Raw genomic sequence first — 14,303 nt, 5'->3', positions numbered from 1 at the left:
TGTACACTCTTCTGATTTTGAATGACACAGACAGTCTTGTCTGTTTTTGAACCCCATGTGAACATATTTCACTTATTAGGCACTATTTGTATTTGCCTTCTTTTGTTGTACATTAATGTTTGTGAGATTCATTTATGTGGCTGCATACAGTGGTAGCTTCTTTTCATTGGTGGTTGGCATCTGGGTGTGTGAGTATACCACAGTCCATCCATTCCGCTGCCACTGGCGATTGCTTGTCCCCTGTGTGGGGTTATAAAGTCTGTCTACACCCAGGAGTGGAAATGTGGGGTCATTGATGTTTAGCTTTAAGTAAACAGTTTTCCAAAATGCTTCTCCCGATCTACCCTCCATCCAGCAGCCTGTAAGAGTCCTGTGGAGCAGCATTTTAAAAGTGCTTGGACCTCTTACATCTTTAACGATGAAATTATCCAAGAAATGTGTGTTTTTAGATAAAATGTGTAAAAGTTGTTGGTAGAACAAAGCTGGAACTTGATGTGGCATGCACAATCTTTAATGATCTCTTGTTTGGTTGAATTGGTCTATGCAGATTGTTTTAAGGCCTATTAAAGATCTGACACCCCCCCCCCCACCATACACACACACAAAAAGAAACCTGATAAAGATCCAGATGACTTTTGGCATAGAAACATTTAATTTGAACCCAAAGAGTGTCTGTAGAAGGAGTATATTCATGTGTCACTGAGAGAAGGTAGATTCTTTTAGAGCTGGTATTGTTTATAAATAAGCACCTGAATGGTGCATATGGATTGCTTTTATGGATGACAAGTTTTGCTTCCATTGAGTAAATAAAACATAAAACATATTGCTCAATGAAACAACGGTTATGACTTGCTGAATCCAGATCGATTTCTAGCACTGCGTATATGAATCAGCCTCTCATCCTGAATGTAGGAATAGGGAAGGGGCTGCTTCATGCTGATTATCTAAATATTGCACTGGTAGTCATAAAATGGCTTTCCTATGAAAATGGGATACATACATCTTTAGCCTAAACACGGCCTTGCCTTATGGATTTATCTGTGTTTGTTGTCTCTCTTTTTCTATTAGCTGACGCTTGTCTTCCCTGACACCTTTGTCACGATCTTGTTTTGTTTGGGAGGTTTGTGATTAGATGCCATTAATTCAGCATTAACAAGTGTCTGCTCCGTTCTGTATCACGAAGGGAAAGGCCTTTCTTAGTTCCTCCTCTGGATCACACTCTGGCTTCTTGCCCTTTCTCATCACCCTAGGTGAGGGATGGAGGATGCAAGTAACAAAATGGGAGGCTCTTGGAAAAGAATGCAAATTCCAGTGTGGGTTTAGGGTAAAGTATAATGGCTCTCCATTGATGTTTTGCCCTCTTGTAGATCATGTTTCACAACTTGAAACAGAGGATTAGTATTAGGGTTCTGATGGTAATCTCTTGATAAGTACTTTTCCTGGGATTTAAATAGATATTTAGTAGGCTCTACGCCCAAAGTGGGGCTCAAACTTACAACCCCCAGACCAAGAGTCACATGTTCCACCAACTGAGCCAGCCAGGTGCCCCCTGAGATTTAACTATTAACATTTGTTTTATTACATCCCTAAGAGGTGTCTCAATTTGTCCTTGTTGGGAGAAGGTGATATACAGGATCAGGAGTGATTGAACAAATGCCTTCAAGATGATTACTAACCCTTCAGACTGTTCTTCTCCTTGATACTGAGCTGCAGTGCTGATACATAAGCATCTTCTCTCCTTTGGGGGTTTGCTTCCCCACTCACCCAAGTGACTCAGCATCTCCCCTTTCTGCAAATCCAGCACCTCCTTTCCCATCCTCACCACTTGCTTGCTATGTCACTGAAGACATGGAAGCAGTCAGAAGACGACTTCCTCAGACTCTCAGCATCTGACCGCATGTCTCTGTGCCCCCTGCCCCGAGATGCTTCTGTCTAAATCCAGGCACCCCTCCTGTGCACCAGGTGTCACCTCTACCTCTGACTCTGGAACTCAGCCCCAGTGGTTCTCTCTCCCATGCCCTCAGTTCTTCATTCTCTGGTGGATTATTATCCCCATCGACACATGAGCATGCCGTCCTTCAAAAACAAACTTCCTTTGAACTCACTCCCTCACCATCTGCCACCATTTCTCTGCTCCCCTTTCCAGCCAAACTTCTCAGGAGTATCTTCCTTGCTGGCTCCAGTCCCTCCCCTCTCTCTATGTTAAACTAACCCTGCACCACTCAGCCTGAACTGCTCTTCAGGTGACTTCCATATCCTTCAACCCAGTCACCTATCCTCAGTTCAGAGTCCTTGGCCCATTAGCAGCTTTGACGAGGTAGATGCTTCTTCCTCCTTCTCTCTTGGCCTCTGAAATTCCAATCTGGCTTCCTTCCTACCTCACTGGGAGTTCCTTCTCACCCTGCTTGCTGGGTTCTCCTTCTCCCCCTGCCTCTTCATCCAATGTGCGCTAATACCCAGTCCCTGTCATCTTACCCTCTCGATCTGTATTCCCTCGAGAATCTCATCCGGCTTTAACTATGATCTCTGTGACAATGGCTCACAGATATGTTCCTCCAAGGTAGACCTCTATCCTGGACTCTGACACAGATTATGCATCATCTCCAGTTGGATGTCTAAAACCTATCTGAAATACGTGTCTGAAACCGAATCTGTCCACTTAAAATCTATATTTGCATAGCCCAACTTTTCCCTAGGCACTTGAGGGCAGCTGCCTCCTTCCTTGTTAGGTCAGAAACCCTGGAGTCTCCTTTGGCTCCCCTCTTTCTCTGCCACTACCCACTCTCATCCCCAGTCTAAGCCATCGAGAAGTCCTGGTGACTGTACTTCGAAAGTTTATGCAGGATCTGACCCCTACTGGTAAACTCCACCGTGGTCCAGTCTCCATCACCTCTCACCTGGGTTATTATGAGGCTTTTAACTGGTTTCTCTTATTCCCTTCTTATTTCCTCTTGTCTGTTTTCCACAAAGCAGCTAGATCTTGGCAGTCTCTTCAAAATTCCAACAACTCCCCATTTTACTCCGTAAATTAGAATCCTTACCATGGATGTCCTACAAAGCCCTATGTGATCATATCCCCCAACCTCTGACATCATTTCTTTCCTCCTTCTCCCTCCTCTCTGCTCTAGCAATACCAGCCTCCTTGCTGTTTCTTGTACACACCAGGCATGCTCTCACTCCAGGGCTCACCTTTCCATGTGGGTATCATTTATATGTTCTTCTCCTCGATCCACAGGGCCACCCCCTTGCCTCCTTCAAGTCTTTCCTCAGATGTCATCTGCTCAGTGAGGCCTACCTCATCTGCTGTACTTTATGGCTTTTCCATAGCACTGATAACTTCCTAACATTCTTTATAATTTTCTTAGATATCATGTTTACTGCTCATTTTTTCCACTGCTCTCCACTACAATGGAAGAAGCCCCTTTAGGGCAGGGGATTTGAGTTGTGTTCCCTAGAGTATCCCAGTAGTATGGGACAATGCCTGATGCATACTAGGTACTCAGTAAATAGTTGTAGAAAGAGTGAATTGACAGGTCCGGATCTAAGATGTTTGGTCCTTAGTGCTTCAAGGAGAATCATGTGTTTGCACAGGCTGTGAGAGCTGATGAGGGCTTACCAACAAACAGAACAACCAATAATACGTCAACAGAGTTCCAGGGGAGCTCTAAGGAATGAGATACCTTGGAGCTCACCTTCTCACTGTGGAAAATAGACTCCACATGCAAATAAGCAAAATATCAAATCATTTAAAGATAACATTTATCATCCCAGATAAGAAAAGCCAGTGATGTAATAGAGCATGATGGTGGGTGGGGGTTACTTAACTAGACAGGACAGGGAAAACTGTTGCTTGAGAACAGAAGGACAGAGAGGGCAGGCATGCCAAAGTCTGGACATAGCTCTTCCAGGCCAAAGAATCAGCAAGTGCAAAGGTCCTGAGGCGGAAACATGTTCAAGGAATGGAAAGGCCAGTGTGACTGATGCATAGTCCATAAATGCTTGCTTGAAATAGCAGTATGATGTTGAAAAAGCAACATGATCTTTTTGGGGAGACCTCTGGTATTAAGTCATTTTAATTTTTTTTTAACATTAGAGGAAAAGAAATGCTAACTGATTTTAGAAGCAAAGGATGATAATTAGGGCTCTGATTTCTATAGGTTTAGACATACTACAGGCCAAGTCCCAATCCATCCACTGCCTGGTTTTGTAAATAAAGTTTTATAGAAACACAGCCTCATCCATTCATTAATGTATTGTCTATGGCTGCTTCTGAAAAACAATTTCAATTGACTAGTTGCCACAGGACCATGTGACCTACTTGCAAGTCTATCTTATCTTTTACAGAAAAAATTTACTGACCCTTGTTATACTTACTTCAGAGTTATTTAATATTTCTTCAAGGCAATGTAAGGTCAAATTCCTAACAAAGTTTTAAAACATCTCATATGACCTATCTAAGAGCACCAATTATTGATTGCCTGTTCAACTGTTAATTTTTTTTTAAAAAGCAAATTATTTGTTATGACCAGATAATGAACTCATATGATTAAGAATTCCAGAGGTATAAAATGATATACCATGAGGGACGCCTGGGTGGCTCAGCGATTGAGTGTCTGCCTTCGGCTCAGTGATCCTGGAGTCCTGGTATTGAGTCCCACATCGGGCTACCCCTGCATGGAGCCTGCTTCTCCCTCTGCCTGTGTCTCTGCCTCTCTGTATCTCTCATGGATAAATAAATAAAATATTTTAAAAGTAAATAAAATAAAATAAAATAAAATAAAATAAAATAAAGTAAAATAATAAAATAAATAAATAAAATAAAATAATAAAATAAAATAAAATAAAATAAAATAAAATAAAATAAAATAAAATAAAATAAAATAAAATAAAATAAAATAAAATGGTGTACCATGAAGGGTCCCTTCTCTTACCCTGTCCCTGGGTACAATAAATGTTATCAGTCACTTGTTTATCCTTCCTGAGAAATTTTATGCCAACACAGGCACACGAGGGTGTGTTTTCTTCCTTGTTTCCCCAGCAGTACTGTGTGCCCTTGCTTTAATACATCCTGGAGATTGTTCTGAGGATTCATTATTTTTGCGGTTTTAGAATATCACATTGGGTTGGTGGACATGTTAATTGTTTCCAATTGTTTGCAACTCTGAACCAAGCTGCAATAACCTTGAGTAATCCACTTGGACAAGACTGTCTAAAGACTTTGTTCCTAAAAGGAGTGTTCTGGTTCCGATAGAGTTCCCCAAATTGCCACTGAGAGGCCATGACCCTTGTGGCTCATACCAGAGCATGTGCAGTGCTACTTACCTTGACCCTCTGTACTTCTTGGTGCTGGTCTTTTTTTATCTTTGCCAATGTGATAAGTAAAAATTGGAGAGTCTGAGTCTTATTTTTGTTTCTCTTATTATCAGTGAGATTGAGTCTGTTTTTATACATTTGAGCCATTTTACTTCCTTTTTGATGAATCATCCATGTCCTGCTCAGCTTTTTTCTTAAGTTGGAGTTCATTGTCAATAAAGGGTAATTATATAGAAATCATTTTATAAAACATAATGCATATTGTATATATAAGGAATTCAACTTACATTTACTTTCACAATAAAAAAGACATACAAAGCAAATGGAAGGATTTGCCAAACCATAAATATTAAACTCTTATATATAAGATTTAGCAGAACGATTATGGAAAACTTGCAGGATGTCATTTCTGTTTTCATTTTAACTCCATGTTATAATTTTAAACAGACTCAACTGACTCACTGCCAAGTAAGATAGAGAAAATAATATTTACATGTTTTGCCTCCTCTTCTAATTGAGTTATATAATTTGTTCTGTAACATGGTCCCACAGTTAATTTGTCTTAATTCTGCATTTATTTATTTGTTTGTTTAGATTTAAGAGAGAGAGGGGGAGAGCGTGTGTGCATGGTGGGGGAGGGGGGGCGGGAGAGCAGGAGACTCAAGCAGACTCTGTGCTGAGCACAGAGCCCGATCCCCGCTGGATCCCACGCCTCTGAGATGATGACCTGAGCCAAAGCCAAGAGTCAGATGCTAAACTGAGCCACCCAGGCGCCCCTTAATTCTGTATTTAAATATAAATGTATTCTCACCACCATTCCTTCTACCACAGCCTCTCCACTGTCTCTTGGCATCAAAAATAAATGCAAATATTTCCTTCCCTAATGAGAGTTTGTGGAGTAATCTTCGAGTTCATGCCTGTTTGAGAATACCCCCCACCTGATAATAATTTGGCCTGGTTGTTCTCCAGTCATGTTTTCTTTCTCTCCAAACTTTGCTGCTGCATTGTTTTTTGGTGGAAAAGTCTGGAGCCGGCCAGATATTTTTTTCTTTGTAAGTGACTTGCTTTTTTGACAATATATGTGAAGAATTTTTTGTTCCATTTAGCAGTTTGATAACATCTCCAAGCTCAGCCTTGTGGTTGATCATTCTTTGTCTGTTTCCTTAGAGCCCTTTCATATGCAGATTCAACTCTTCATTTCAGGGGAATGTTCTTCAATTCCATCTAAATATTTTTTCTGTACTACTTACTGGGTTGTACATACTGCAGAGATACGAGATTTCCTCATGTCAGAGAGTTCTGTTCTTTAGGTAAATTTTTTTCTTTTTTTTTTTTTTTGCTTTTGTTAGTTGCTTTCCTCATTTTGATTATCTCAAAACTTTGCTCTGTTCAATTTGGTATCCAGCCCACTTCATTTATTAGTTCTGTAGTGTGTGCTTTAGTTCTTAGTTCATTTCCTTAGTTTTGTGGTCTATTTTAGTTTGTGGTCTGGGAACTCTTTGCTTTATTGGCTTTGTGTTTTTATTAAGTTTGTCAGTAGTGTAAAATATTCTGGAGGAGTTTGCTTTTGCTTCTTTTCTTCCAGATTGGGTGTTTTTGTTGTTTTGTTGTTTTTTTGTTTTTTGTTTTTATCATTCCCTCCCTCCCTCCTTCCTTCCTTTCCTTCATTCCTGCCAATCTTCCTTCCTTCCTTCCTTCCTTCCTTCCTTCTCTTCCATGTTACATATCATATCTTTTCTCCTCACTTATGTTCAATATGGGCAGGTCAGTGAAGTGGTTAAGAGAACAGACACTAGAGCCCCAGGACCTGGAATGAACTCTTGATTCTTCCATTCAATAGTAACACAACTTGGGGCAGATACTCTCTGTGCTTCATCCTTTTCACCTCTTTTTGGAAAAGCACAATTCTCTGATCAAATTTTATTTTGCTGTCTTTATCTGGAAATCTTGTGGTGAGTTTTTTTAAAAAGAAAAAGAAAGAAAGAAAGAAAGAAAGAAAGAAAGAAAGAAAGAAAGAAAGAAAGAAAGAAAGAAAGAAAAACAAAACATTCCTGGACCCAACCCTGGACCTTCCATTTCGGAGGGCCTGGAACTGGGCCCAGGTATCTCCTTTTTAAGCTTCCCTGTGGCTCTTCAGATCAACCAAGTTTAAAATCCAGTATCCTTATGAGAGGATTATATTTTTCTCTTACCTCTTAATTAGCCTGTCTGAAGAGCAAGTTTAATATATAAAACACTTAAAATTTCTTAGAAAGATCCCATAAATTTAAAACTACTCTTTGTGGTTTTTTTTCTTGCTTGTTTTTTGAGTAACCTCATACAAAATAGAGTGAGAAAGCCCATTTCCAGAGAATGGAAATGAAAGTTGATCTTTCTTTCTAGTGGTCCCTGAGAGAAATATCTTGATTTTCCCTTCCAGACCTTTTAAGCTTTTAGTTTTCTGCTGGCATTTATAGAGTGAATTATTCATTGGTGCTTTTAAGAAGCATTTTGAATGCTGTATATGCTAACATGGTCAAAGTGATACTCATTCATCACAACTTGATGGTCTTTACAGGCTGTCACCCACAACAGAATATCACCCGTGGTCCTTAATCCTGGTTAGGATTGGACTAGTAAGAAGGAACTATAAAGAGTGCTGGTTTGGGGGCACTTGGGTGGCTCTTATGGTTAAGTGTCTTGCCTGCCTTCAGCTCAGGTCATGATCTCTGGGTCCTGGAATAGAGCCCCATGTTTGACTCCCTGCTCTGCAGGGAATCTGCTTCTCTTTCTCCCTTTGCCCCTCCCTCCTGCTCATGCTCTCTCTTTCTCTCTCTCTGTCTCAAATGAATAAATAAAATCTTTTTTTTTTTTAAAGAGTGCTGGTTTTACCTGAATATATTCAAGCTACATTTCCTTCAATTGGATATTAAATTTAAATTGTTATTTTTTTAAGATTTTATTTATTTATTCATGAGAGACACAGAGAGAGAGAGAGAGAGAGGCAGAGACACAGGCAGAGGGAGAAGCAGGCTCCATGCAGGGAGCCCGATGTGGGACTCCATCCCCGGTCTCCAGGATCACACCCCAGGCTGCAGGCGGCGCCAAACCTCTGCGCCACTGGGGCTGCCCCAAAATTTAAATTATTTTTATGAAGGCTTAAGACCAGAAGCTAAAAGGAAAATGTGGATTTATTAATTTTTAATACATTTTTAAAATATGAAGTGGGTTTTTTTTGGTTTGTTTTATTTAAGTAGTCCCTAGAGCCCATGTGGGCCTCAAACTCCCAATCCCAAGATCGAGAGTCACTCACTCTTCTGACTGAGCCAGCCAGGTGCCCCAGAAAATGTGGATTTAAATAAATCGTTGAAATAACAGTTTCAGGGGTACCTGGGTGGCTCATTCAGTTACGTGTCTGCCTTTGGCTCAGGTAATGATCTCAGGGTCCTGGCATCGAGCCCCTCATGGGGCCCCCTGCTCAGTGGGAAGCCTGTTTTCCCTCTCCCCTGCCTCTGCTCATTCTCACTATCTTCCCCCATCTCTCAAATAAATAAATAAAATATATTTTTTTAAAGTTTCAAAAGAATTTTTATATAAGATGTGAATTTAGAAGTGATATTTTCAATTTATAATTTATAGTTAACAGAAGAAATGATTAATATTTTAAACCATGCATTAAAAACATCTCACATACAGGGGCATCTGGGTAGTTAAGTTGACTAAACATCTGACTCTTGATTTCACCTCAGGTCATGATATCAGGGTTATAAGATCAAGCCCCACACTGAGGTCTTCACTGGGTGTGGAGCCTGCTTAAGATTCTCTCTCCCTCTCCCTCTGTCCCTCCCCCCACCTTCCTCCCACCCCTCTTCCTCTCTACAGAAAAAAATATTCTCACATGCAGCTACTAGGGTTTTTAATACCCCAGTCTCCCATATATGCCTCTCTATGTATATGTGGAAAAAACTTTTTGGTTATATAGACATCTGCTTTCCATGTGTTCCCCTCCATCCCTGCCACCCATAACTAAGATGGACTATTTTTATTAAGTCTACCTTTTAAAGAGTGATATTGGTAAACTAACTCAAGAGCTTTACTCTGCTTTCAGCAAAGATGATTTCTCTCCTTTGCATTATTTTTTTTCAAGTATCTTTCTCTTTCTTTCTTTCAAAGATTTTATTTTTAAGTAATCTTTATACTCAGTGTGGGGCTTGAACTCACAATCCTGAGATCAAGAGCTGTGTACTCCACCAACTGAGCCAGCCAGGGGCCCCTAAACCACATTTTTAAGGAAATAACTGCTTTTCAACATTTTTTTTTGGACCTAGGTTATTAGGTAACTGTACTATGCATCCAGAGTATCAGCAGAGAAAATGTGACATGGTTTATTTATTTTTAAAGATTTTATTTAATTTATTCATGAGAAGCGGAGAGAGAGAGAGGTAGAGACACAGGCAGAGACACAGGTAGAGAAACAGGCTCCATGCAGGAAGCCTGACGGACTCGATTCTGGGACTCCAGGATCATGCCCTGAGCCAAAGGCAGACACTTAACTGCTGAGCCACTCAGGTGTCCCTAATAGTTAAAAATTAATTATAATTTTGAAATTATATACTCATGTCTTCAGTTTACTTTTATTTTCTTACTATTATTTTAAGTAAGCTCTATGCCCAATGTCAGGGTTGAATTCATGACCCTCGAAATCAAAAGTCAGGCTCTACCGAATGCGCCACCCAGGCATCCTTCATATCTTTAAGTTGCAACAATCGATATTCTGTTGGGTGTTACATATTCTCCCAGAATTTCCAAACTTGAAGGAACAACAGAGGTCATTTCATCCAACCCCCTTGAATGCACAAATGAGGAGCTGGACCCACAGACTTGCTCAGTCATTTGTCTGGAGTCATGCCATCCTAGAGCAATGTCCTTTTTACTAAAGTCCATTGCCTCATGTCACCTAGTAGCACCTGTTAGAGATGAAATCATGTCCACTTTGTAAAGTGTACCATGATCAAAATTGTAAATTTATGGTGGTGTATTTTTTCTAGGTCAATCTGTAGATTCAGGGGAAATGAAAGAATGTGAAATAATGAAAGGAGTTACTAGAAAAGAGGAATAGAAACATGGGATAAACAGGGAAGTGAGTACTGAGATGCGGTCAAGTGAAGACCCTGACTGTGGACCATTAGTCAGCCTCTTCTGACTATTTCCATAAAGTGTAGCCACTAAAGTCAGGTCCCATGAGAAATCAGCCAGTGAGACCCATGTGAGTGAGTTTTGTGTTTTCAGCCTTACCTCCTGGTTTTTGTGTAAATTTAAGCATGTTGAATATAGAGATTATCTGGACTCTTGACCCAGAGGTGAGATTAGGAAGAGAAATGTAAGTGATTTTGGCTCATCTGAGTGTGTTCAGTGCAAACCTGCTAGGCAGGTTGAAAGTTCCTAATTAAATGTCTTAGCACAAACATCCCCCAAATTCCTTTCTTTTTCATTATCTCTTTTGTGGGAGCAGCCACACAGCCTTGACAACATGTCACTGGCATTTGGATTTTTTTTAAAGATTTATTTATTTATTTTAGAGAGCATGAATGGGAGGGGCAGAGAGAGAGGGGAAGAGAGAGAGAGAGAGAATCCCAAGCAGACTCTCCACTGAGGATGGAGCCTAACACAGAGCTCAATTCCATGACTCCAGGGTCATGACCTGAGCTGAAACCAAGAGTTGGATGATTAGCCAACTGTGCCACTCAGGCACCCAGCACTTGGATTTTTTTTTTAATTTATGATAGTCACAGAGAGAGAGAAGCAGAGACACATAGGCAGAGGGAGAAGCAGGCTCCATGCACCGGGAGCCCGATGTGGGATTCGATCCCAGGTCTCCAGGATCGCGCCCTGGGCCAAAGGCAGGCGCTAAACTGCTGCGCCACCCAGGGATCCCCTGGATTTTTAATTTGAACATTTTGACATAGTCCATATGCTTTCCTTGGATCATCGTGAAGATGATCAGGAGGGAACGGTGGCCTGGTAGGAAAGTTCAGTGCTACAGGTGAAAGCCACTGCATGTATACATATAGTCTATACTCTCCAATTAAAGTCAGGTCTTAACAGCCAGGCTAACACCCAGCTGGTGGCCCTTACTGTTCTTTTTTTTTTTTTTAAGATTTTATTTATTTATTCATGAGAGACACACACAGAGAGGCAGAGACACAGGCAGAGGGAGAAGGAGGCTCCATGCAGGGAACCCGACATGGGACTCGATCTCGGGTCTCCAGGATCACGCCCTGAGCCAAAGATGGCACCAAACAGCTGGGCCATTGGGGCTGCCTGGCCCTTTCTGTTCTTAATGTGCTCTACCTTTGAAGCAAAAGATTCAAAGCTGTGTGATCCTTCATATCCTGAGCTTTATCACTCATATAGAAATATGGAAGGAAGCAAGGGCACCTGGCTGGCTCAGTCGGAAGAGCATGCAACTCTTGGTCTTGGAGTCATGAGTTCCAATCCCACATTGGGCGTAGAGATGACTTAAAAAGAGGGGGGAAAAAAAGGAAGGAAATAAATGAATTTCAGTTGTGGGTATTTTGTGATTTTTTTTTTCTCATAAGCAAAAGCACTGACTTCCATCTTTCTTTTTTGATTTCTCAATCATCTTTCTATAGAAGGTGACAGGTCTGCATTTTTCTTTTAGGAACCTCGCAAAGAAATACCAGCCTAAGAAGAACTCAAAGGAGGAAGAAGAATACAGGTCTGTTTAATAATGCTGATAATTATGTGGTGATATCTTTATACCCATCGTGATAAGGATGAAGGAAAGGATGAATGAAATCAGCAAAAAGAAGCTGCATTCCCCGCTTATATTTGTGCTAGTTGTAAAATTGGCAGTGAGAACAATAAAAACCCTACTCAACTAACTTATGCTGAGTCACTAGACCTATTCCAGATTGTTTCAATTAAGGTAATTGGAAAAAGCTTAGAATATAATCTAAGCAAATACAGGAAGTGTGGATTATGCATTCCACAGTGTTGATTTGCTTTTATAATATCAAGAGTCTCTTTCATTGAGAAATATGTCCTTTTCAGTTAGAAATTAAGGCCCCTTACCGTGCACAGCCCTTATAATGTATTATGTCTCTAATTTAGATCTAAACATCCGTTGCATTAGTACCTATAGCAGGTAAAGGTATTTGGGGGTCATATTTGGACCAAGTATTAACAAAGGCAAGTACTGCTTATGTAGAGTGATTCAGTGTCACAAAATGCAAAGTGTTTCAGTTGTAATTAATTCTGAGCCTTTTCAACGAGAACACTCATGAGTAATGAACTGTCAGGATCCTATGGGAGGTCAATGCACATTAACCTGATTTTAATTAATATTTCATCAGCACATACAGAAGGGACGGGGCATTGTTTGAAAAGAGTGGCGTGTGTTCACTTCCGCAGGTATACGGCGTGCAAAGCCTTCCTTTCCACCCTGAACGAAATGAACGATTATGCTGGGCAGCATGAAGTTATCTCTGAGAACATGACCTCAAACATCACTGTGGAGTTAGCCCGCTACGTCCAGGAACTGAAGCAAGAGAGGAAATCGGTAAGAAAAATATGTTTTTTCTTCATAAGCGATGGACCAGGGGTAACGGGAATATCCCTAGAAGCTTTCAAATTAAATACAGTCATATAAGGTGGTAGGTCTTGAACTTGAACTGAATCGTGTAAAAGTTATGGACTCTGTTCTTAGAAGGTGTTTCTAGGTCTTTTTAAGGGTCCCTCAGCCACTGAAACTTATCTGGGGACTGCCAGGATGCTAATCCCTTTGAGGAATGTAATTATATTTGAGGACATAAAAAGAGTCATAAAAAGAGTAAGCAATATAAGATTATATATGCGGTGTGGAATACATAGTATTAAAATAAATCCTTATAAAATGTTCAAAAAACTAGAAAGATGATCCCAGGTACATCTACTCTGTTCTTTGGCTCCTTCATCCTCTAATGGAGAGGACCATTTGTGTTCCTCCTACCTTCACTATAATCTTTTCATAGCTTTTATTGTTAACAAAGGAGAAAAATGTATGCTCACACAAAGTATATTCATAGTCGAGGTTTTGCCCTAAAAGATCTATTTTTAAGCTGTGGTCTGTATCATTGTTCTCTGCTCAATTATTCGGTACGTCATAATTTGTCAGTAATAAAGTAGTAAAGCTGGCCAGTGATAATACTTTTTTCATTTAAATTTGAGTCCACTGTAATTCTTTTAGTCTGCTGGAGATGGAGGAGCCAACAGGGAAGATGTGGTTCCTGCTGAAATGGGGAGAGATATTAAATAATAATGACCAAAATATTTACTTAATTGCAACTGTGATAGTTGCTACAAGTATGAGTACAGGTGCTATGGGAGCAGATGATAGGAATACCTAACATGCTCCTGCTCAGAATCCGGGAGCAGCTTGCCAAGGCCCTTACCACCTAACGTTTTAACAAGGATGAATAGGAGTGGCCTGGGACAAGCAATAGAGGGAGCAGCCAGTGCAAAGGCCCTGAGACAGGAAAGTATTTGGAACATCTGAAGGGTTTACTTCTATCTAAGCTGTAAGTAGGTAGCACATGGCTTTGGGTATGTTTAATAGTTAGGAACAGACTTGTGCCCTTAAGATCACCCATTCGTCTGGAAAATATATATATAAATAAAACACAATTCATAAACTGAGATGAAGTTTTTATCTATTCACATTAGAGCAGTGATCTCAACAGGGCACAATTTTTCTCGCCACCTCAGCAACATTTGCCAGTATCTGGAGATAGTTTTGGTTGTCTGGGGGATTAGATGGGGGTGGGAAGGCTACCATCGGCATCTGATGTGTAGAACCCAGAGATGCTGTTAAACGTCCTACAGTGAGCAGGCCAGCCTCATCAACAAAGAATTACCTGGCCCATAATGTCCATAGTGCCCAGATTGAGAAACCCTGCCCCAGAGCCCCAAGTTAGATGACAGCATCTTCCAGGCCATTCATTAAAGATCTT

The 14,303-nt window shown here is 40.6% G+C and overlaps 1 protein-coding gene across 19 annotated transcripts in view; it reads left to right on the top strand.

The window, feature by feature from the left end:
• Positions 1-14,303, top strand: part of FNBP1 (formin binding protein 1) — a 152,486-nt gene that overhangs the window by 66,392 nt on the left and 71,791 nt on the right. For all 19 annotated transcript variants that reach the window (XM_077851026.1, XM_077851027.1, XM_077851028.1 and 16 more), the window contains 2 exons: positions 11,975-12,031; positions 12,727-12,874. In XM_077851026.1, the coding sequence (XP_077707152.1) occupies positions 11,975-12,031; positions 12,727-12,874 (205 nt within the window). The remainder of the gene's footprint in view (positions 1-11,974; positions 12,032-12,726; positions 12,875-14,303) is intronic.

The sequence above is a fragment of the Canis aureus genome, chromosome 16, assembly GCF_053574225.1.
Source record: "Canis aureus isolate CA01 chromosome 16, VMU_Caureus_v.1.0, whole genome shotgun sequence".
Taxonomy (NCBI): domain Eukaryota; kingdom Metazoa; phylum Chordata; class Mammalia; order Carnivora; family Canidae; genus Canis; species Canis aureus.
This window is presented reverse-complemented; position numbering and strand designations above follow the sequence as displayed.